This window comes from Chiloscyllium plagiosum, unplaced genomic scaffold (genome assembly GCF_037043375.1).
Source record: "Chiloscyllium plagiosum isolate Xiang-an unplaced genomic scaffold, Cpla_swu_hap1 HiC_scaffold_37, whole genome shotgun sequence".
Classification (NCBI taxonomy): Eukaryota; Metazoa; Chordata; class Chondrichthyes; order Orectolobiformes; family Hemiscylliidae; genus Chiloscyllium; species Chiloscyllium plagiosum.
Window position 1 is genome coordinate 289,058 of NW_028270175.1, and position 25,847 is coordinate 314,904.

Below are 25,847 nucleotides of genomic sequence, written 5' to 3' on the forward strand. Positions count from 1 at the left end.
CTTCAATATCCATCAGAAATGCACCTGCACCTCCACACACATCATTTACTGCATCCGCTGCACCCGATGTGGCCTCCTATATATTGGGGAGACAGGCCGCCTACTTGCGGAATGTTTCAGAGAACACCTCTGGGACACCCGCACCAACCAACCCAACCGCCCCATGGCTGAACACTTTAATTCCCCCTCCCACTCCGCCAAGGACATGCAGGTCCTTGGCCTCCTCCATCATCAGACCATGGCAACACGACGCCTGGAGGAAGAGTGCCTTATCTTCCGCCTAGGAACCCTCCAACCACAAGGGATGAATACAGATTTCTCCAGCTTCCTCATTTCCCCTCCCCCCACCTTTTCTCAGTCCCAACCCTCAGACTCAGCACCGCCTTTTTGACCTGCAATCTTCTTCCCGACCTCTCCACCCCCATCCCCTCTCCGGCCTATCACTCTCACCTTAACCTCCTTCCATCTATCACATTCCCAACGCCCCTCCCCCAAGTCCCTCCTCCCTACCTTTTATCTTAGCCTGCTTGGCACACCCTCCTCATTCCTGAAGAAGGGCTTATGCCCGAAACGTTGATTCTCCTTCTCCTTTGATGTTGCCTGACCTGCTGCGCTTTTCCAGCAACACATTTTTAAGCTCTAATCCCCAGCATCTGCAGTCCTCACTTTCTCCTACAAATTTGTATGTCTACTTTTTTCTTCCAAGTCATTGATATATATTGTTAATAGTGGTTTTCCCAGCACTGATCCTTGTCTCTAATCTGAAAAAGGACCCCTCCTCTCCTCTTGCTGTTTTCTGCCCAATAGCCAATTCTCCATGCCAATGTACTATTTCTTTTTTTTATAGATATTTTTATTAGAAATTTAACATTTTTACAAGTTTGCAAAAATAAACAAAACTCTCAGATATAAACATTGATATACAATTAGCTCAAATATACAATAGCCAAAATTTGACAAAACAAAAAAAAACAAAACAACAAAAAAAAAACCGAAAAGAAAAAAAAACAAACAGACAAAACTCAACTGTCTACTAATCTAACCTACAACTAACCAGGGTGTATATTTAAGTCTCTTACATGCTCGGGATGTGTTAACATCAGATATGATAAAACCCGTATTCGTGCGGGATTCCTCCCCCGAGGGGCCGCGGACCAGCCAGGTTTGTAGTCTCAATTAAATAAAAGCCCTTGTTAGGATAGCCGAAATATCTGTATTTATGTAATTCAAAAAGGGCTGCCATATTTTATAAAATAATTCGGTCTTTCGGTGCACCATATTTGTAAGGAAGTCAAGGGGAATACATTCCATAATTAATCTGTGCCAATTTGAAAGTCCAGGGGGGCCCTCCGCCACCCAGTTCATCAAAATATTTTTCCTTGCACAGAAAGAAAGAATAGAAAATAGTCTCTTCCCGTACGTGTCCAGGGAGGGAAAGTTCGAAAAGCCCAAGAGGAGAGATACGGGGTCCACTTTTATTTCCGTTCCTAAAATTTCTGTCAGGGTACTTGCTACTTTAGTCCAATATCTACGGATCTTATGACAGGTCCATAAGCAATGTACAAGAGTGCCCACCTCTATTTTGCATTTAGGACACATTGGAGATGCTCCTGCCTTAAATTTTGCCAATCGAACCGGTGCTATATGGGCCCTATGAAGTATCTTCAGCTGGATAGCCTGGGTTCTGTTACAAATAGTAATTCTTCTAGCATTTTCCCAGATACAATGTACTATTTCTAACACTGTGGGCTCTTATCTTATGACTTAACCTTTTGTGAGGTAAAGTGCTGAACACCTTTTGGAAGTCTAAATACAATACAAGTACTGGATCCCCTCTATCAACATTTTCAAGGAAGTCTCAACCACTCTAATAAATTTGTCAGGTGCAATTTCCCTTTCGTGAGGCGATTCTCACTCTGCTTGATTAGATTATGATTTTCTCAATGTTCTGGTATGATTTCCTTAATTGATTCCACTACTTTTCCAATGATAGATACTAGGCTAATCAGTGGATAGTTATCTGCTTTTTGCCTCTCTCCCTTTTTCAATAGGGGTGTCACATTGGCAGTATTTCAATCCTCTGGTACCTCTTCAGAGTCCAAGGAGTTTTGGAAAATTACAACCAATGCATTCAATATCTCTATAGCTCCTCTTTTAGGGTCCTTGCATGCAAGCCATCAGAGCCACGGAATTATCTGCATTTAGCCCCATTAGTTTGTCTAATACAACTTCAGTGAGTTTGGTTCAATCCAACTTTTGACTTTGAAACTCCCATTCGCCCTCACAAAAACCTTCAAGCAGAAGTGTAGAGAGTAAGAGACAAAAATGTGAACCAGTTAAGATCCTGTGGAATTGATTTTTAAATGTCAATTTGTTCTTGAATATTATCATGTTGTAGTCTGATTGTTGCTGCCATTTGAGAGTTTTTTAGGTAAAAATGTTTGTTTCAATCCATTTCCCCAAGGCCATTACCCAATTCCTCATTGTGACCCAAATTGTTGTTTGTTCGAGATACATTTAAGCTGAATATCACTCCTTTTTGGTTCTAATATCAAGACATTCCACAATGCATATTTAAGGCAAACCTTCATTCAACAGACCCTCCAGCCTAACTTGTCCATGCTGACCAAGTTTCCTAAAGTGAACTAGTTTCATTTGCCTATGTTTGGCCCATATCCCTCTAAGGAGGAGAAAGTGAGGACTGCAGATGCTGGAGATCAGAGCTGAAAATGTGTTGCTGGAAAAGCGCAGCAGGTCAGGCAGCATCCAGGGAACAGGAGAATCGACGTTTCGGGCATAAGCCTTCCTGAAGAAGGACTTATGCCCGAAACATCGATTCTCCTGTTCCCTGGATGCTGCCTGACCTGCTGCGCTTTTCCAGCAACACATTTTCAGCCCATATCCCTCTAAACCTCTCCCATTCAGGTACCTGTCCAAGTGCCTTCTAAAATGTTGTAACTGTACCTGCAAAAACCACATTCTTTTGCAGTTCATCCCATATACTCACCACTGTCTGTGTAAAAAAACAGTTACTCCCTCCAAGTTTACCTCCCCCAATCTTTCCACTCACCCCAAACCCATGCCCTAGAGTTTTGAACTTTTGGGAAAAGACCCCGACATTCACCCCATCCATGCTTCTAATGATTCCACAAACCTCTACAAGGCCATCCTTGACACTATGGTTCCAATTAATGTTGTCAAATAATTCCTCATTTGCAGTGTAATAAACTAAAATTGTTTTTCCCATTCCAAACAGCTACTGTCCATAATTATTTCATACCACAATCTGCTATGATATAGCATATGATTAACATGTAATTTAGATTCACAACATTCCAATTGTTCCAGCTCCATAATCACAGGACAGACATGTCCTGATTAAAATAACAATCTAAAACCACAGTAATACAATATCATCTGCACATTTCCCAATCATATTTAAACTTCAAAGCCACTGACATTTAATGTTTACAAATTAATATGTATCCCACACAAATCTAAGTATTGATTTTTAGTTTTCTTAGTAAAGGGCTTTGTATAAATGAAATCGCATTTTCTTTTTGATTGAAAAGGTTCAAATTTTACACTGGCGCTCAGATCCACACTGTGGCCAATGGGGCTCGGATCCACACTGTGACGAATGGCGCTCAGATCCACACTGTGGCCAATGGGGCTCGGATCCACACTGTGAGGAATGGCGCTCAGATCCACACTGTGACCAATGGGGCTCAGATCCACACTGTGACCAATGGGGCTTGTATCCACACTGTGACGAATGGTGCTCAGATCGACACTGTGACCAATGGGGCTCAAATCCACACTGTGACCAATGGGGCTCAGATCCACACTGTGACCAATGGGGCTTGGATCCACACTGTGACCAATGGCGCTCAGATCCACACTGTGACCAATGGGGCTCGGATCCACACTGTGACCAATGGCGCTCAGATCCACACTGTGACCAATGGGGCTTGGATCCACACTGTGACCAATGTGGCTCGGATCCACACTATATTTGGAAGTTCCTCTGGTGCAGTGGTAGTGTCCTTACATCTGATCCATGATGCCCAGGTTCAAGTCCCTGACACATCTTTTTTTTTTTAACATTACTTACAGTGTGGAAACAGGCCCTTCAGCCCAACAAGTCCACACTGACCTGCCGAAGCTCAACCCACCCAGACCCATTCCCCTGCAATTACCCCTTCAACTAACACTACGGGCAATTTAGCATGGCCAATTCATCTAACCTGCACATTTTTGGACTGTGGGAGGAAACTGGAGCACCCCGAGGAAACCCACGCAGACACGGGGAGAATGTGCAAACTCCACACAGTCAGTCGCCTGAGGCGGGAATTGAACCCAGGTCTCTGGCGCTGTGAGGCAGCAGTGCTAACCACTGTGCCACCGTGCCGTTATGTCCACGACCCCTACCAACCCACTGTCACGTTCCTCTGCCACCCCAGAAGTGCAAACTCTGCACCCCCACCTCCCCCCTTACCTCCGTCCAAAGCAGCAAAGGATCCCATCACATTCGACAGAGATTTACCTGAACTTCCACACAAATCATCTACTGTGTCCGTTGCTCCTGATGTGGTCTCCTCTACACTGGAGAGACAGGACATGGGGAACATTTCAGAGAATATCTCTGGCATACACGCACCAAACAACCCACTGCCCTGTGGCCAAACACTTTAACTCCCCCTGCCACTCCACCAAGGACATGTAAATCCAGGGCCTCCTACACCGCCAAAACCTAATCACCAGACGCCTGGAGGAACACTTCATCTTCCACCTTGGGAACCTCCAGTTACATGAGATCAATGTGGATTTCATCAGTTTTCTTAATTCCCCTCCCCCCACCTTAGCCCAGATCCAACCTTCCAACTCCGCACCGCACTCTTGACCTGTCCATCTTCCTTCCCACCTATCCACTCTACCCTCCTCTCTGACCTATCACCTTCACCCCCAACTTTATCTACCTATCACATTCCCAGCTACTTCCCCCCAGCACCACCCCTCTCCCATTTATCTCTCAGCTCCGAAGACAGCGGGTGGTGGTGGAAGGTTGCTTTTCAGACTGGAGGCCCCTGACTAGTGTTGTGCCTCAAAGATCGGTGCTGGGTCCACTGATCTTTTGTATCAATAATTTGGATGTGAACATAAGGGGTGGCACAGTGGCTCAGTGGTCAGCACTGCTGCCTCACAGCACTAGGGACACTGGTTAAAATTCCTGGCTCGGGCAACTGTCTGTGTGGAATTTGCACATTCTCCCAGTGTCTGCATGGGTTTACTCTGGGTGCTCCGGCTTCCTCCCACAGTCCAAAGATGTGCAGATCAGGGTGAATTGGCCATGCTAAATTGTCCATAGTGGATTAGTCATGGGTAAATGTAGGGGAATGGGTTGCTCTTCGGAGGGTCGGTGTGGACTTGTTGGGCTGAAGGGCCTGTTTCCACACTGTAGGAAATCTAATCTAATCTAAAATGAGAGGTATAATTAGCAAGTTTGCAGATAACACCAAAATTGAAGCTGTAGTGAACAGTAAAGAAGGTTACCTCAAAGTACAATGGGATCTTGATCAAATGGGCCAATGGACAGATGGAGTTTAATTCAGATAAATATGAGGTTCTGTATTTTGGAAAGGCAAATCAGAGCAAGACTTATGCACTTAATGGTAAGGTTCTAGGGTGTGTTGCTGAACAAAGGGACCTTGGAGTGCAGGTTCATAGTTTCTTGAAAGTGGAGTCTCAGGTCGATAGGGTAGTGAAGAAGGCATTTGCTCTTTCCGTTATTGGATACAGCATTGAGTATAGAAGTTGGGAGGTCATGTTGTGGCTGTACAGGACACTGGTTAGGCCACTTTTAGAATACAGTAGAACCTCGATTATCCAAACAAGGCAGGCAGGGAGTATGTTGTTCGTACATTTGATCATTCAGATAACTAAACAAGCAGTAATTTATGAATGCTGGTTATCCAAACATTTCGCAGTTATCCTGCAATTTGTTCATCCTCAATTTCTCTGCATCGTCATCTCATCCCCAGAGCAACAGCGACAAGGATCCCTGCTGTGGCTGGACCCATTGGACAGGCTTTCAATGAATGGGGTGGGGAATATCAGAAACAGAACAGCTCCTTAGTAATGAGAGCAGTCAGCATTTCGGGTTTTGCCCAGTTCTCCAGGCAGTGAGACATGGGGCACTCTGATAAGGAGGGTCATGGAATGGCTCCACATGGACCTTTGATATAGGACCTTCTTCTGATGAATGCAGCACCAGGCACGTGACAAAGGAAGAGTAGCAGATTGCTGCATGAGGACTGAGGCCTTGTCCTGCCAGCCTTACATCACCACGAAAGGCAGCGTTGCAGGACAGAGCATGGTATAGAATACTTACAGTTCAAAGAGAGAGGTATCAATTCAGTGCCATTGTGCAGCCAATGAGATCTTGAATTATTTTTGTTCTCTGGGGCCCTGAGGGGTCACTTTAAGGTCACCTGGGATTACTTCTGCTTCACAATCTGTAGATCCCAGTGACGTGGTCAGGATTACTTGTGCCTGGTTGTTGTACCCCACCCAATTTGTCACTGCTGCATTTCCCAAGCAGGGAGCAGTGAATACAGATGATTTTAATGTATGGTTTGCAATGCATGATTGAGGTAATTGCCCCTTGAGGGGCCTACAGATGCTCAGGGATTTAGCCTGTGGGCAGAAGACAAACACTAATTGCATCTGCTCTGGGCATGGCCACAGCTAATTTCCATTTAATGGATTGCATTTAACACTCAAGTTGTGGAAGGCTATGCAGGTAGCACTGGGCACAGAGATCCAGATTCAGGCTGGTCATCAGGTTGTCCCTCTATCAAGCGCAGCCTGGACAGTTCATCTTTACTGACCCACACATGTTCCCAGCTCTCACCCTTAACTCTTGAGCCCCAAGACTACAATTTGTTCATGTTCTCCGTTGTGTTGCAAACTCCCCTTATCGAGGTTGTGGGAGTGGTGACTGACTACAACCTCTCATCCTGCAACATCCCATGTCATCCAATGCACTCCCACCTTTTCCCCATGATATGTCAAGTTACCAGCTTTCACAGTCTTTGTCCCCCTGCATCCCAGGTTGACGTGTATAATCCCCAACATAGACTCCCACCATGAACAGGTAGAGAATAGAAGGATATGGACCATGTGCAGGTAGTTGGGATGTGTTTAGAATGGAATCATGGTCAGCACAGCTTTGGTGGGTTGAAGGACCTGTTCCTGTGCTGTACTATTCTATTCTATGTCCTGTGTTGATGTCTGAGACTTGTTTGGAAAATATGACTTTTTGGTCTCAATGTTGAGAAGTGCCCAGTGAATATTTCACCTGATTTTCCCAGATTTCTCATGATAACCCTTATCATTCAGGGCCGAAGAAATTTCCAGCCATTAACTCTTGCCAGACCTCCTGCACTTCTGACTTTAATTGTTTGATAAAATGTTGTGATTATTTTCCTCAGAACCTCATATGCCACATATCTTAATAGAAAGTGGTGACATGACACCAGATGAGTATGAGCAATTCTTAAAAGGAAGAAATGATTTCATTAAAGGAACCAGGAAGGATCCCAGTTCAGAAAAAAAGGTAATGATTTGTTTCTCATTGTACAACAAAGCTACAGAATGTCTTTAGTTCCTAATCTGCAATCTGAAACCATCACATCTGCAGCCAAATTCATAATTTTCTTATCCTTATCAAACTCTCTTTAGGTTTTCACACTATTAACTGCATCACTCTCCTCGAGCACTACCTCATGGTTAACCAACTCAGTAGATCAGCAATTTTTGGTTCCATAGAGTCATCAAACTTAACAGGCCCTTCAGCCTGCCCTGTCTATGATGACCAACAAACTCCAAATGACACTAATCCATTTACCTGCTCTTTGTCCATAGCCTACTATGACCTGGAATTTTAAGTGCTTGTCCAGATGCTGCTTTGATGTTACAAGACTACATTGCTTTGGGTGAAGACATTTTTCTCTGATCCCCTCTAAACTAGGTATTCTTCACTTTAAACTTATGGCCTCTGGTCTTAAACACGTCTGTCATGGGAAAAAGATTTTAATAAACTATTCTGTCTATGCCTCTCTCAATTTTGTATATCTCCCTCAGATCCCGTCTCAGCTTCCTCAGCTCCAAAACAAAAACATACCCAGCCTGCCTCGACTCTCCTTATACCTGAGACTTTCAATCCCAGGCAAAATCCTGGTGAATTTCCTTTGCACCCTCTCCAGTGCAATCATTTCCTTCTGATAGCGTAGCGACCAGAACTGTATACAGTATTCCATCTATGGTAAGGTTTTAAAAACTGTCCACATCTTTCCATCTCCAGATGAGCTAATTGTGTTTGAAAGAAAAAACATTAAAATGTACTGCTTTTGCAAATTTTCAACCCTATTTTGCATTTGCATTAACTTTGTGCTTGTATTCTGTACTTATTTGATGCTGCATGAACAGTTCTATAGGTTTCTCTAGGAATACATTTTCCCAACAATACAGGTTTGCTTAATGTGATGGAACACACTACTTTGTTAATTGAGGCCAAATCATGACCGAGCAGGTGGATGGGAACCTAAACTGTAGGTCGAGCATAGAGGAGGTTGAGAGTAATGACGTCCAAAGTAAGGTTTCAGGTCATAAGAGAGCATCGGCAAGCAAGAAGTTGGTTTAAAATGTGTCTATTTCAATGTTTCTATTTCAAGCATCCGGAGTAAGATAGATGAACTTGCAGCATGAATCGGTACCTGGGATTTTGATGTTGTGGCCATTTCAGAGGCCTGGGTAGAGCAGAGATAGGAATGGTTGTTGCTGATTCCGGGTCTTAGACGTTTCAGTAAGAGCAGAGAAGTTGTAAAACAGGGGGAGATGTGGCATTGTTAGTCAAGGACAGTATTACGACTGCAGAAAGGAAATTTTGAGGACTCGTCTACAGAGGTAGTATGAGCTGAGATTAGAAACAGGAATGGAGAGGTCACCCTGTTGGGAGCTTTCCATCAGCCTCCAGATAGTTCCAGGGATGGAGAGGAAAGGATAGCAAAGATGATTCTTGATAGAAGCGGGAGTAACAGGGTAGTTGTTATGGGGGCCTTCAACTTCCCGAATATTGACTAGGAATACTATAGTCGTTGTGGTTCTGTTTGCCGAGCTGGGAATTTGTGTTGCAGACGTTTCATCCCCTGTCTAGGTGACATCCTCAGTGCTTGGGAGCCTCCTGTGAAGCGCTTCTGTGATCTTTCCTCTGGCATTTGTAGTGGTTTGAATCTGCCGCTTCCGGTTGTCGGTTCCAGCTGTCAGTTGTAGTGGTCGGTATATTGGGTCCAGATCGATGTGCTTATTGATTGAATCTGTGGATGAGTGCCATGCCTCTAGGAATTCCCTGGCTGTTCTCTGTTTGGCTTGTCCTATAATAGTAGTGTTGTCCCAGTCAAATTCATTAGATTACTTACAGTGTGGAAACAGGCTCTTCGGCCTAACAAGTCCACACCCACCCGCCGAAGCGCAACCCACCCTTCCTCTACATTTACCCCTTTACGTAACACTACGGGCAATTTAGCATGGCCAATTCACCTGACCTGTACATCTTTGGACTGTGGGAGGAAACCGGAGCACCCGGAGGAAACCCATGCAGACACAGGGAGAATGTGCAAACTCCATACAGTCAGTCGCCTGAGTCGGGAATTGAACCCGGGTCTCTGGCGCTGTGAGGCAGCAGTGCTAACCACTGTGCCACCATGCCGCCCACCATGGTGCTTGTCATCTGTGTGTGTGGCTACTAAGGTGACCTGGTCGTGTCGTTTCGTGGCTAGTTGGTGTTCATGGATGCGGATCGTTAGCTGTCTTCCTGTTTGTCCTATGTAGTGTTTTGTGCAGTCCTTGCATGGGATTTTGTGCACTACATTGGTTTTGCTCATGCTGGGTATCGGGTCCTTCGTTCTGGTGAGTTGTTGTCTGAGAGTGGCTGTTGGTTTGTGTGCTGTTATGAGTCATAGTGGTCACAGTAGTCTGGCTGTCAGTTCGGAAATGCTCTTGATGTATGGTAGTGTGGCTAGTCCTTTGGGTTGTGGCATGTCCTCGTTCCGTTGTCTTTCCCTTAGGCATCTGTTGATGAAATTGAGGGGGTTTCTGTTTTTGGCGAATACATTGTATAGGTGTTCTTCTTCCTCTTTTTGCAGTTCTGGTGTACTGCAGTGTGTTGTGGCTCTTTTGAATAGTGTCTTGATGCAACTTCTTTTGTGTGTGTTGAGGTGGTTGCTTTCATAGTTTAGGACTTGGTCTGTGTGTGTGGCTTTCCTGTATACCTTTGTGGTGAATTCTCCATTCGGTGTTCTTTGTACCATCATGTCTAGGAATGGGAGTTGGTTGTCCTTTTCTTCCTCTCGAGTGAATCGGATTCCTGTGAGTGTGGCGTTGATGATCCGGTGTGTGTTTTCTATTTCTGTGTTTTTAATGATTACAAAAGGTGTCATCCACATATCTGACCCAGAGTTTGGGTTGAATTTGCGGTAAGACTGTTTGTTCTAATATTTGCATTACCGCTTCTGCTATGAGTCCAGAGATGGGTGAGCCCATGGGTGTGCCGTTGATTTGTTCATATATTTGTTTGTTGAATGTGAAGTGTGTTGTGAGGCACAGGTCCAGTAGTTTGAGTATGCCGTCTTTGTTGATAGGTTCAACATCCTGTTGTCTGTTCTGTATGTCCAGCAGGTTGGCTATTGTTTCTCTGGCTAAGGTTTTGTCGATAGAGGTGAACAGTGCCGTTACATCGAATGAGACCATAGTTTCTTCCTTGTCTATGTGTATATTTCTGATGATGTCCAAGAATTCCTGTGTTGACTGTATAGAGTGTCTGGATCCACTGATCAGGTGTTTCAGTTTCTGCTGTAGTTCTTTAGCCAGTTTGTGTGATGGTGTCCCTGGTAGTGATACTATGGGTCTGAGTGGGATGTCTGGTTTGTGCACTTTAGGTAGTCCATAGAATCTGGGGGTGGTGTTGCTTTCAGGTTTCATTCTTTGTAGGTCCGACCTGGTTATCTGTCCGTTTTTTTGTAGGTTCCTCTGTGTGTTGTTTATCCTATTGGTGAGCTGTGGGGTGGGGTCAAACTCCCTCTTTTGGTAGGTGTTGGTATCTGCAAGTAATTGTTGTGCTTTTTGGATGTAGTCTGATTTGTCCAGGATGACTGTCATTCTGCCTTTGTCTGCTGGTAGTATGATTATGTTCTTATCGTTTCTTAGTGATTTTAGTGCTTCCCTCTCCTTGGTGTTGAGGTTATGTGTTTGTCTTTTCCTTGTTATCAGAGGTACGATACTTTGTCTCACTGTTTGTTGTGTCTCTTCTGTCAGTCCATTGTTCCGGAGTGTGCATTCTAGTGCTGCTAGGAAGTCTGCTGTCTTGGCGTCCCTGTGGTTGTAGTTGAGTCCCTTGGCCAGTATTGTTCTTTCCGTGTCTGTGAGCTGTCTGTGAGAGAGGTTTCTAATCCAGGTGTGTGTTGTGGTGTCCTCTCTGTTGTGTGTTAGTTTGGCCATTTTTTCTTTGAGTGCCGTTTTTTTGCGTTGTGTGGTCCTGTTCTGTCCTATGGTGACGGCCTGTTCTATGGTTCGGGTCCATTCCTGATTGGTGGTTTTTGAAATTAACGATTTTTGGCGCACAATTTCTTGTCTGTATTTGTGAAGTCTGTTGTGAGCGTCTGTAATCATTACCTGGATCATCCTGAGTCCGTTCTGTCTGGCTGTGTCCCTGGCTAGTGGGTTGTTGACTGGTGGTCTGTATCTGACACATGGTGGAAGGATTCGATTCTTTCGGCATTCATGCAGGAACCGTAATTGTTCGTATGTGGCGCTTAGGCGGTTGGCACAGGACTCATAACAGCACACAAACCAACAGCCACTCTCAGACAACAACTCATCAGAACGAAGGACCCGATACCCAGCATGAGCAAAACCAATGTAGTGTACAAAATCCCATGCAAGGACTGCACAAAACACTACATAGGACAAACAGGAAGACAGCTAACGATCCGCATCCATGAACACCAACTAGCCACGAAATGACACGACCAGCTATCCTTAGTAGCCACACATACAGATGACAAGCAACATGAGTTCAACTGGGACAACACTACTATTATAGGACAAGCCAAACAGAGAACAGCCAGGGAATTCCTAGAGGCATGGCACTCATCCACAGATTCAATCAATAAGCACATCGATCTGGACCCAATATACCGACCACTGCAACTGACAGCTGGAACTGACAACCGGAAGCGGCAGATTCAAACCACTATAAATGCCGGAGGAAAGATCACAGAAGCGCTTCACAGGAGGCTCCCAAGCACTGAGGATGTCACCTAGACAGGGGACGAAACGTCTGCAACACAAATTCCCAGCTCGGCGAACAGAACCACAACAACGAGCACCCGAGCTACAAATCTTTTCACAAACTTTGAATACTATAGTTCCCAGATGGTTCAGGTTTTGTCCATTGTGTAGAGGAGGGTTTTCTGATACAGTATGTAAACAGGCCAACAAGGGGTGAGGCCACATTGGATTTGGTATTGGCACGGCACGGTGGCACAGTGGTTAGCACTGCTGCCTCACAGCGCCAGAGACCGGGTTCAATTCCTGCCTCAGGCGACTGACTGTGTGGGATTGAGGTTCACAAGGAGGAGGTGTTAGAAATTCTGGAAAGTGTGAAAATAAATAAATCCCCTGGACTAGATGGGATTTATCCTAGGATTCTCTGAGAAGACTTTGGCTTTGATCTTTATGTTGCCATTGTCTCCAGGAATAGTACCGGTAGACTAGAGGACAGAAAATGTTGTCTGCTTGTTCAAGAAGGGGAGTAGAGACAACCCTGGTAATTATAGACCAGCGAGACACACTTCAGTTGTGTGTAAAGTGTTGTAAAAGGTTGTAAAAGATAGGATTCATAATCATCTAGAGAGGAATAAGTTGACTAGGGATAGTCAGTATGGTTTTGTGAAGGGTAGGTCGTGCCTCACAAACCTTATTGAGTTGTGAGATGGTGACCAAACAGGTGTGTGAGGGTAAAGCGGTTGATGTGGTGTATATGGATTTCAGTAAGGTGCTTGATAAGGCTCCCCACGGTAGGCTACTGCACAAAATACTGAAGCATGGGATTGAGGGTGATTTAGTGGTTTGGATCAGAAATTGGCTACCTGAAATAAGACATAGGGTGGTAGTTGATGGGAGTTCAGTTACTAGTGGTGTAACATAAGGATCTGTTTTGGGTCTACTGCTGTTTGTCATTTTTATGAATGCAGAGCTGGGCTGAGAGGTGGAAAATGGAGTTTAATGCAGAAAAGTGTAAGGTGTTTCATTTTGGAAGGAGTAACAGGAATGCAGAATACTGGGCAAATAGTAAGATTCTTGGTAGTGTGGATGAGCAGGGAGATCTGTGTCCATGTACATAGATCCCTGAAAGTTGCCACCCAGGTTGATAGGGTTTTTAAGAAGGCACGTGGTAGAGGAATCAAGTTTTGAAACCATGAGAGCATGCTGCAGCTGTACAAAACTCTGTTGTGGCTGCAATTGGAGTATTACATGCAGTTCTGGTCACCGCATTATAGGAAGATTGTGGAAGCTTTGGAAAGGGTTCAGAGGAGATTTACTAGGATGTTGCATGGTATGGAGGGAAGGTCTTATGAGGAAATTCTGGGGGACTTGAGACTGTATTCATTAAAGAGAAGAAGGTTGAGAAGGTTAAGGTGACTTAATTGAGACATATAAAATAATCAGAGGGTTAGATCAGGTGGAGAGTCTTTTTCCTCGGATGGTGATGGTTAGCATGAGGGGGCATAGCTTCAAGTTCAGGGGTGATAGATATAGGACAGATGTCAGAGGTTATTTCTTTACTCAGAATAATTAGGGGCGTGGAATGCACTGCCTGCAACAGTAGTAGACTGGCCAACTTTAAGGGCATTTAAATGATCATTGGATCAGCATATGGACGAGAATAGAATAGTGTAGGTTAGATGGGCTTCAGATTGGTTTCACAGCAAATTACAGAATAAAGTTACAGGTAAATCATTTAGAATTGAGGTGAGGAGAAATTTATTCACCCAGAGAGTGCTGAGCTTGTGGAATTCACTGTCACAGAAAATATTTGAAGACAAAACATCATATGATTTTAGGAAGGAATTAGATGTAACACTTGGGCTAAAGGAATCAAAGGATATGGAGGAAAAGCAGGAACAGGGTATTGAATTGGATGACCAGCTGTGAGGTAGCAGGCTTAAAGGGCCAAGTTTTCTATATTTCTATTTTCTATAGTTCTATAATACTTGAACTCTGGAATTTCCTCAAAAGAGCAGGTTGACTTTTTGAGCTGAAAAACTGTCCACACCAGTTGCAGAAAGGTTCAGTTCAGGGAGATGTTTTGTTTAGGCATTACAGCTAAATTATAATAAAAGCATTTGATTAACTTAAAAATTGTATAATATATTTACATGATCAGATTACAGAAAAATTATAAATAAGCAGCCATTGACTTCAAGGTTGAATCAATGGTAGCTTAGAGAGGGCCACAACATCATGGCGGTGGATGATGCTTAAGGATTTTCTGTTCTCAATTTATCTGTTTGTTTGACTGGGAGAGAGGTTAACTGCAGTTTGGCGCTTAGTGCTGAAACAAAGAAAATGCAGGCAGCACAAGTCAGAGTGTAGTCAGTTAGTGCAGGAGAAGTCCCTGAAAGCCATAGAAAGTTAACTTCAGTTGAAAATGTGGTGAAGGAAGCTCACCAGCAGTATTCATTTAGACAGCTGAGAAAGATTAGAGCAAGAAATACAGCAATAGCTCAGTAAAGCTGGATGTTTGATACAAGCTGAATTTATGCCAATAATGAGATTCTTGGGGCAGTCTCCAGAGTCCTGGGAGCTCACTCTCAGAAGAAGTTAGACAAGACAGTACACAATGAGTGCCAGGTAGAAACAGGGGTTCTGGAGTGCTTGTCCACAGATCCCTAAGGGTGGGAGGGCAGGTTAATAGACAGTTAAAAAGATATATGGGACATGTCTTTATCAGTCGTGGCATAGATAATAAGAACAGGGAGATTATGTTAGAGCTAGACAGAACTTTGGTTGAGCCAGAACTGGAGAACCATGTTCAATACTGGTACAGTGCAATCTGATCACCACGCCATAAGATGTGATTACACTGGAGGGAATGCAAAGGAGATTTATCAGAATGCTGCCTGCGATGGAGCACTTCAACTATGAAGAGAAACTGGATAAACGTATTGTTTTCTTTGGGTAGTGAAAGCTGAGGGATCCTTGGGTGAATAAAATTGAGGGGCATGTATAAGGTGGATAGATAAAACTGTTCTCCATAGATAAAACTGTTCTACTTAGTTGATATACATAAATGATCTGGAAGAGGGTATTGGTGGTCTGATCAGTAATTTTGCTGACAACACGAAGATTGGTGGAGTAGCAGAAAGCATAGGGGACTGTCAAAGAATACAGGAGAATATAGATAGACTGGAGAGTTGGGTGGAGAAGGGGCAGACGGAGTTCAATCCAGACAAATGTGTGGTGATGCATTTTGGGAGTCTAATTCTAGAGCAAACTATACTGTAAACGGAAGAGCCTTGGGAAAGGTTAATGAGCAGAGAGATCTGGGAGTTCAGGTCCATTGTACCCTGAACATTGCTGCACAGGTGGATAGCGTGGTCAAGAAGGCATATGATATGCTTGCCTTCATTGGACGGGGTATTGAGCATAAGAGCTGGCAGGTCATGTTAAAATTGTACAAGACATTTGTTCAGCTGCATTTAGAATACTGTGTACAGTTCTGGTCGCCACATTACCAAAAGGATGTGGGAAGCTTTGGAGAGGGTGCAGAGAAGGTTTATGAGGATGTTGCCTGGTATGGAAGGTGCGAGCTATAAAGAAAGGTTGAGTAGGTTAGGTTTATTTTCTTTAGAAAAAAGGAGATTGAGGGGGGACCTGATTGAGGTTTATAAAATTATGAAGGGTATAGACAGGTTGGATTTTCCAGGGTGAAGGATTCAATAACAAGAGGTCACGCTTTCAAGGTGAGGGGAGAAAAGTTTAAGGGGGATACACATGACAAGTACTTTACACAGAGGGTGGTAGGTGCCTGAAACGCTTGCCAGCAGTGGTAGTAGAGGCAGGCATGGTAGATTCATTTAAGACGCGTCTGGACAGATGCATGAGTCGGTGGGGAGCAGAGGGATACAGATCCTTAGGAATTGGGCGATAGGTTTAGACAGTGGATTTAGATCAGCAAGGCTTGGAGGGCCGAAGGGCCTGTTCCTGGGCTGTAAATTTTCTTTGTTCTTTGTTTAAAAGGTCAGTCCATAATATTAAGGTGAAAGGCAAAAGGTTTAGAGGGAAACATTTTTTCACCCAGTGGGTGGTGGGAATCTGGAATGCACTACCTGGGAGCCTCGTTGAGGCAAAACTCCTCACATCATTTAAAAATACTTGAATGTGTACTTAATGTTATCACATTCAAGCTTATGGACCTATTGCAGGAAACTGGCACAAGCATAGCTTTAGATTAGTTCTTTTATCAATGCAGACTTGATGGACTGAGGGCTTCTTCCGTAATGCACAAATCTGTGATTCTAAGAAGTTAACTACGTGAGCAGTATATAAGGCAGTTCTGAAGTGGAAATACTTTCAAGTGAGTTTTTTTTTAGATTACATTACAGTGTGGAAACAGGCCCTTCGGCCCAACAAGTCCACACCGACCCGCCGAAGCGAAACCCACCCATACCCCTACATTTACCCCTTATCTAACACTACGGGCAATTTAGTTTGGCCAATTCACCTGACCCTGCACATCTTTGTGACTGTGGGAGGAAACCGGACCACCCGGAGGAAACCCACGCAGACACGGGGAGAACATGCAAACTCCGCACAGTCAGTGCCTGAGGCGGGAATTGAACCCGGGTCTCTGGCGCTGTGAGGCAGCAGTGCTAACCACTGTGCCACCGTGCCGCCCACGGTGGCATCTAGTCCTGAATCTAGATATTCAAAAGTGAAGAATTAGAATCCCTTGCAAAGGAAACAGACTTTGAATTGGATTTGATGGTCCACACTGTCACTAACGTCTGGGTGGGATTTGTCTTGACCGCATCGGCCTTTTAAAGTGCTGTCTGTGGGATGTATCCCAAAGTTTGTTTATTAACTCTATACTCATCATGTTAATGCTGTTCAATGCCTGAATTGCATGGCTATTGTAAATTGTTTTGTTTTCTAACTTTCTATAGTGAAAGTTTAGTTTTTGTTCAAAACCGTGGAGTATTTTTCTGCAGTAACTTTTGTTTTGTTGTTAAAACAATAGTGGCAGCATTGTGTGCTTATGTCCCAGTAAAAGACCAAGTTAAATAAAACAAACAAGAAACAGATCCATCAAGCCAGATTTCATTCTGGGATCTGACTTGTCCAGTATAACATTAACTAGGATGAGAACACAGTCATGCCACTGCTCACCCATCACAAACATATCTGGTCGGCATGGACAGGTTGGGTCGAAGGGTACACCTCTATGACTCTGTATGCACAAATGGATTAGAAGCAGGAGTGGGCCAGACCATGTATTTCAAGAAATATTGTGGCAGCAGGCTGTTTGGCTGTTGAAAACGTCATGGTTTATTCTATCCTTTGTTATTCCAATTTTCACAGACTTTCCGTAAAATTTAGATTTTATGCAGATTAATAATTCACTTCACAGTCTAAGAATAAGGGGTAAGTCTTTCAGGATCTGAGATGAGGAAGGACTTCTTCACTCAGAGTTGTGAATCTGTGGAATTCTCTCCCACAGGAAGCTCTTGGGGCCAGTTTGATAGATATATTCAAGAGGGAGCTGGACGTGGCCCTTGCTGAGAGGGATCAAGGGGTGTGGGGAGAGGCCAGGAATGGGATACTGAGATTACATGGTCATCCTTAATCATGTTGAATGATGGGCCATGCTCGAAGGGCCAAAGGATTTACTCCTGCAGCTATTTTCTATGTTTCTGCTTCTGTTTAATTTATGGTCAATTAAATATGTGCTTTATTTCTGACAGTCTGAGATCATTAGAAAACGCCTCAACAAAGATATTGGGCACAATCCTGTCATCATGTTGAATTTCTGTCCTGATTTGAAGACTGTTTCCCCAGATTTAAGGATGGCACAGGGCGAGTTCATTTTTCTAATAGACTGTAGTGGAAGTATGAGTGGAGTGAATATCAGCTGTGTCAAGGTAAGAACAAACAGTTATGCTTTTGCTGTTCACTGTTTATTGAAGGGCATAGTCACAAATAATGTGTTGTTCCTCAGCTTGAGGTGGCATGGTAGCTCAGCGGTTAGCACTGCTGCCTTACAGCACCAGGGACCTGGGTTCGATTCCATCCTTGGGCGACTGTCTGTCTATGTGAGTTTGCTTATTCTCCCCGTGTCTGTGTGGGTTTCCTCTGGGTGCTCATGTTTCCTCCCACAATCACAAAGATTTGCAGGTTAGGTGAACTGGCCATGCTAAATTACCCCATAGTGTTCAGGGATGTTTAGGTTAGGTGTATTAGTCTGGGGTAAATGTAGGGAATGGGTCTGGGTGGGTTACTCTTCGAAGGGTTGGTATGGATTTGTTGGGCCGAAGGACCTGTTTCCATGTAGGGATTCTATGTCTATGTCGAGCTATTTCCAAGAATCTTCCAACATATTGCACCATCCAGTGAAGAACAAACATCTATGTCTGATATTCACCCAGACATTGAGGTCCCCAATTCAAATGTGCCATATATTTGTGATTGCCAAGTAGAGATCAATTAAATCCCTATATGAATTGGAGAAAGCCTACATTCCTAATGGTGTGATTGTTTCAATAATTCACTTTTGATTTTAGACTCTGAGTGCTGCAGATTGTACTATCAATAGACAGTAGCTGCTTTAGCAATATGTTGAAGCCCAAAGATACATGAGCCAAAATTCAGCTGAAGGTCTCAGATCAAGAGAACAGGCTAATTAAATAAATCAATCCAATGTCTGAACTTCTGCACATATTCATTTATTAAACTGTCTTTTAGGTAATTTTGATTAGTTATTTATTCCAGAAATTGGTGCATCCTGCACCTTAACATCTACAAGAATAAAAACAGAGTGTAACTTCTGGTGAAAGGTCACAGATCTGTAACATTGGCTGGAATCTTATGGGGGTTTATGGAGTCTTGGCCACTATCTTGACATTCAAGAATGGCCTTGCATTGCCTCTTTCTGGAGGGCCAAATGCATCACAGAATCACAGAATAATTACGGTGCGGGAGGAGGCTATTTGGCCCAAAGTGTCTACACAGCTCGATTATTGGTCTGGATCTTTGTCTAGTGCCAGTCTTAGAATCATACAGTACAGAAAGGGCCTTCAGCCCATCAAGTCTGTGTACCACCATAAAAATCAGCCAATTTCCTGCATTTTCCCCAAATCCATGCTCATCACTAGTATTTGCAGAAACCTCCAATGTCCTCTGGAGTGCCTCAGTCACATTTCCAGGCAGTGCATTCCAGACTCTAACTGCTCACTGCGAGAAAAAGCTTCTCATACCAACTTTGCTTCACTTGCACATTACCTTGAATCTGAGCTGTCTCATTCTATTTTCTTTTACAAGTTAAACAAATTCATCCTATCTACTCTGTCCAGTCCTCCATGGTTTTGAAAATTTCGATCGGATCTCCTCTCAGACTTCTTCTCTGCAGGGAGAACCTGTCCAACCTATCCATATAACTCAAATTTCTCATTCCTGGATCAATTCTGGTAATTCACTTCTGCACTCCCTCCAATGAATTCACATCTTTCCTATAATGTGGAGCCCAGAACTTTACGCAATGCTCAAACTGAGGTCTAAAATAGAAACATAGAAAATAGGAGCAGGAGTAGGCCCTTTGACCTGCTCCACCATTCAATATATCTGATCATTCAACTCAGTCCCCTGTTTTCATTATTTCCGAATACCCTTTGATTCCTTTATCTCTAAGAACTATATCTAACCATTTCTTGAAAATGTTTAATATTTTGGCCTCAACCACTTTTTGTGACAGAGAATTCCATAGGGTCACCACACTCTGGGTAAAATTTCTCATCATCTCGGTCTGAAATGGCCTTCCCCAAATCCTAAGACTGTGACCCCTGGTCCTGGACTCCCCAGTCATCAGGAACATCCTTCTTGCATTTACCGTGCTTAGTCTTGTTCGAATCTCACAGGTTTCCATGAGATCCTCCCTCATTTTTCTAAACTCCAGTGACTCTACTCCTGATTATCCAATCTCCCTTCATACATCAGTTCTACAGTCTAAGAAATCAGTCTGGTAAATGTTTGATGCACTCCCACCATAACCAGAGCATCTTCTTCACATAAGCAGACTAAAACTGCATCCAATATTCCACTCCAGGCAGGGTCTCACCAAGGCCCTGTCTAATTCCTTGTTGCTGTACTCAAATACTGTCACATACTATCTGCTTTCTTCATTGCCTGCTGCACCTATTTACCTTCAGTGACTGGTGCACAAGGATACTCAGTTCTTGTTGCACCTTTCCCCTTTCCCAACCTATTCCCATTCAGACAATAATTTGTCTGTTTTTACTCCAAAGGGGATATCCTCATATTTATTCACATATACAAATTCACCCGTGCATTTACCCACTCACTCATCCTGTCCAAATCAAACTGAAGCATCTCTACATCCCCCTACCAAAAGAGAAAATGCTGGAAAATCTCAGCAGGTCTGGCAGCATCTTTAAGAAGAGAAAAGAGCTGATGTTTCAAGTCTAACTGACCCTTTGTCTACATCCTCCTCACAGTTCGCCCTCCCACCCAGCTTTGTGTCATCTGCAAAGTTAGAGATATTACATTTAGTTCCCTCATCTAAACCATTAATATCTATTGAGAAGAGATAGGGTTCATGCACTGATCCCTGCAGTATGCTAACAAGTGCTTTGTACAAGTTCAACATCACGTCCTTACACTCTGCTCCTATTAGTAAAGCCAAGAGTACTATGTGCTTCATTCCGCATGCATTATGTCCCACTCAGGCTGCAGTGATAGGCCTCCCCCTGGGATTAAAGACTGCTGGAGTGGATGTCCTTTCTACTTGCAAACCAGAGTGTGGTAGCTTTATTGAACAACAATGCAACCAGAAAAGCAATGGCTGTTGCTGATGTGACACTCACCAGCAACACAAGATTGTCACTGAATTATAGGTCACATGTAACTGATGATTGCAGAGAAAAGTTGCAGATCAACACCATTTTTCCACCAGGATCTCTGACTGGGCAACACACACTGGGCTAGCTAGTCATATCTTGATCCTTTGAAACAATTGAAACAAATGAATTCACTTCTCTTCCCACGGGTCCTTCCTGTGCCAGTGCAATATCTGTTTCATTTACACTTTTACCTTCTGCTTTCACACCATCCAGAGCTCCAAAACCTCTTTGCAGGTCAAAGAGTGATTGACTTGTGTTTTTTCTTTAAATTTAGAGTCTTGCATTTATTGTTTACCATGCAAACTCTTCTATACTGGGGAGACCAAACACAGATTAGATGATCACTTTGTAGAGTATTTCCACTAAATCTATGAGAATAACCCTGAGCTCATGATTCCAAGGCAATTAGTGAGATTGAAACTAAGACATGTTTCTTTTCATGGCAGAAATTGTTTATTGACTTGCTACGTCTTACCCCTTACATCCCACATTCAGAATCACAATTGCTTCATTTTTTTGTAAACTCCCACACTACTGCCAAACTGTGGTAGTGCTTATTTCTCCCCAGCATCCATGTCATGTGTGTGTAGGTGTAGGACACATTGAATGCAGAAAGCTTTATTCATATTCCATCACCAGGAAGAAAAATCACCCGAGTGGCCAGTGACAAGCTGTGCTCCTCTCTTTTGGGGCAATGCCTACGTGATTGAAAATTGCTTCCTTTTTATGTTTTCAAATTATTAATAGCTATCAAATATTTTCTTAATCTTAATCAAGACATTAACAAGCCTTATTAGCAAACATTATCACCCTGTGATAATTATTCTGCTGTGCTTCTCCAGCACCACACTTTTTGATTCTGATCTCCAGCATCTGCAGTCCTCACTTTCACCTAAATATTATCACCCTGTAAACTGCCATTTTGATTCTTTGCCCTGGTCCCCCTTTCTCTTTCATGTTGAAAAGTCATAACTAATGGAATGCCACAATGTATAGTCTTAGAAACTTATTTATTTATTATATAGATTAATGGCTTGGAGGAGGGGACCAGGACGTAATATATCTAAATTTGCTAATCATAGAATCCCTACGATGTGGAAGGAGACCATTCAGCCCATCGAATCACAACAGTCCTCCAAAGAGTATTCCATCCAGACCCCCCCCCCCCCCCCCCAACCCCATCCCTGTAACTTTGCATTTCCCATTTCTAACCCACCTAATCTGCACATCCCTAAACACTATGGGCAATTTAGCACTGCCCATCCAGCTAACCTGCACATCTTTGGGCTGTGGTAGGAAACTGGAGCACCCGGAGGAAACCCATACAGATACAGGGAGAATGTGCAAATTCCACACACTCATCCGACACTCATCGAATCAAATCGTGGCCGTTGGCGCTGTGAGGCAGCAGTGCTAACCACTGCACCACCATGCTGCCCCATGATACCTATATAGGTGGGAGGCATGTTATGATGAGATTAATATTGAATATGCAAAGAGATATGAATAGATGAGTGAGTGGGCAAAATTTTGGCAGTTGAAGATTAATGTAAGAAAATGTGAGTTCATGCACTTTGAATCAAAAGACAGACTATTATTTAAACAGAGAGAGATTCCAAAAAAAGTGCAGTGTACAGGGATCTGGATGTTCTTATGAATACAACACACAAAGTTTGCATGCAGGTACAAGAAGTAATTAAAAAGGCAAATTGAATTTTGGCCTTCGTTGCAAAGAAATTGGAGTTTAAAAACAAGAAAGTATTGTTATAACCGAACGTAGTGGTGGTGAGGCCATGCCTTGAGTGCTATGTATAGTTTTGGTCCTTGTATATAAAAAAATGTATTAACATTGGAGGCTGTTCAAAACACTTACTAGGCTGATTCCTGGAATGAGTGGGTTGACTTATCAGGAACAACCAAACAGGTTAGGCCTTTCATCTTATTATTAGCCACTGACGGTCTCCATTAACAGCTATTCAACCTCCTAGCCAGATTGGTATCTACTCCTTTGTCTGTCCAACTGCTGTTCCGTCTCTTTGGTCTCTATCCCTACCTATCGTTTGCTCCTTACCCCTTCACTGGATCTGAAATGTTAACTCCAAATTCTCTCCCCAGATGCTGCCAGACCTGCTGAGGTTTTCCAGCAACGTTTGTTTGTTAGGCCTTTAATTATTAGTGTTTAGGAGAACAAGAGGTGATCTGATTGAACCATACAATGTACAATACAACTCCTTAGATACTGAAACAGTCTGTGTTCAAATGCTGGGCAATATCCAGCTTGGGCTGACAGGAGGCAAATCACATTCATGCCACACAACTGCCGGGCAATGACCATCTCTAATAGAAGATAATATATCCACTGCACCTTGACATTCAAGGATGTGATCATCACTAAATCCCCCATCAAAATCCTGGGGGTTACCATTGACCAGGCACTCAGCTGGATTTGCCACATAAACACTGTGGCTACAAGAGCAAGTCACGGGGTGGGAGTACTGTGATGAATAACTCACCTCTTGACTCCTAAAGCCTGTCCACCTTCTACAAGACACCGATCAGGAGTGTGATGGAATACTCCTCACTTGTTTGGATGGCTACAACTCCAACAATACTCAAGAAACTGACACTATCTAGGACAAATCAGCCCACTTGATTAGCACCACAAGCACAAACATCCACACCATCCAATAACAACGCTTTGAAGCAGTAGTGTATGCTAGTTACAAGATGCACTGCAGAAATTCACCAAAGATTCTCAGACAGCACCTTCCAGACCCATGACCACTTCTACCTAGAAGGACAAGGGCAGCAGATACATTTGAACATCACCACCTGCAGGTTTCCCTCCAAGCGGCTCATTCTGATTTGGAAATATATCACCATTCTTTCACTGTCGCTGGGTCAGAATCCTGGAATTCCCTCCCTCAGGGCATTGTGGATCAACCTACAGCACATGGACTGCATTAGTTTAAGAAGGCAGCTCACCACCATCCTCTCAAGGGCAACTAGGGATAGGCAATAAATGCTGGTCTATCCAGTGACACTACATCCCATGTCCCATGGGTGAATCAAAAAATATAAAAACATACAAATCTACATCACTAAGATGTGTGTAGGGAGTTTACCTAACTGTGCAGTTAGCTTCTAGATGTTTATTGAGTGGTTATGTGAAGAAAGCTCAAACCAAAGTACCCAATGGCAGAACTGTCATTTATTCTATTTCTTTTTGTTTCTGTGAGCTTCTCTCCAGGTGACGATTTTATGCAAATTAATCCCAGTGACAGCAGTATAGAATGAATGTTTCAGCAATCAGTAGGTGCTTTAACTGACTTCTATTGTCAGGAAACTTACTTCACATGCACTAATCGATAGTTGCCTCAGGTTATTCTGGTTGAAGTATCCATGGGTAATATTTTATGTCCACTTCAAGGCACTAACTCTTTGCCTTTTTTGATGTTGTAAAGGATGCGATGCTGGTAGTCTTGAAGAGTCTCATGTCCTCATGTCTCTTTAATATAATTGGATTTGGTTCCACTTTTCGGACCTTGTTCCCAGCTAGCAGGTCTTACAATGAAGTAAGTCATTATTTTTTATTGCTCTTTGTCATTATTTCCCTAAATATGTAATGCATAAAATGGAATTTACCTGCCAGCTGTTTAGCACTGGTTTAAATTAATATTGAATGTTCCTTAACATTTTTAGTAGCTAGAATATTTGCCTGAAAATGATTGCAATGATAGAGATTTGGAAAACTCTTGTCATTTAATAAATCTATCTTTCACTCCAACATGACTTTTTCTGTGGTGCAAACATTTCCTTTTGTTTAAATTAACCTATTTCTCTGATCAACCTGTTCAGAGTGTTATTACACACCTCTGGAACAGGTGAGACTTGAATTTAGGCCTTCCGGTCGAGGGGAAGGGGCTCCATTGCTGTACCACAAGAGGACCCTGAAACTGAAAAAAACAATTTCCTTTTATTTTATCCATTGCCAGAGTCCTTTTGATTTTTTTTCCTTTTGCTCCCATTATGCTGTAACTATGCAAGTTTGTCTCCTTAATTATAAATATCCATTGAAATCACATTTTACTGCACTGAGTCCACTCTAATTCATTCCTCCTTATAATTTGCGAATGCTGGAACCCTGATCTCTTCCTCCTTAAGCTTTTAAAACTTGAGTCATTTGGAGACAACTATTGCACTGTCAGGAATTCGTAATGAAGCTTGGCTAGGAGCCCAGACATCCATTACTCCCTTGAAACACCTAAATCCCTTCTTGATTGACAGTTCTGGCTCTCTGACCATTGCTGTCAATTTCACCATGTTTATTTACACGCGGTAAAGAATCTTTTGTGAGGAGTCCTGAGATTGTTTGGAGACATGAGGTAGCATGGATGAATCATGAGGTGTGAGAACGTACTGGGTAAGGGCTAGAGGGTTGTTATGTTTTAATTCTAACTTGGACGAAGTTCCAGTCACAAAACAGCCTTTACAAACCATAGGCCTGTACCAGGCAGTTCCTGTGACTGTCTCTGTCTCTGAACTTTTCCCCAGGGCAGCCCTCGCACAGCCAACATCCCCCCTCCACCCCCC

At 43.3% G+C, this 25,847-nt stretch overlaps 1 protein-coding gene across 3 annotated transcripts in view; it reads left to right on the forward strand.

Moving 5' to 3' along the window:
- Positions 1–25,847, forward strand: part of vwa5b1 (von Willebrand factor A domain containing 5B1) — a 217,026-nt gene that overhangs the window by 62,884 nt on the left and 128,295 nt on the right. For all 3 annotated transcript variants that reach the window (XM_087980186.1, XM_087980187.1, XM_087980185.1), the window contains exons 7-9: positions 7,494–7,618; positions 18,087–18,263; positions 24,719–24,829. In XM_087980186.1, coding sequence (XP_087836312.1) covers positions 7,494–7,618; positions 18,087–18,263; positions 24,719–24,829 — 413 coding nt within the window. The remainder of the gene's footprint in view (positions 1–7,493; positions 7,619–18,086; positions 18,264–24,718; positions 24,830–25,847) is intronic.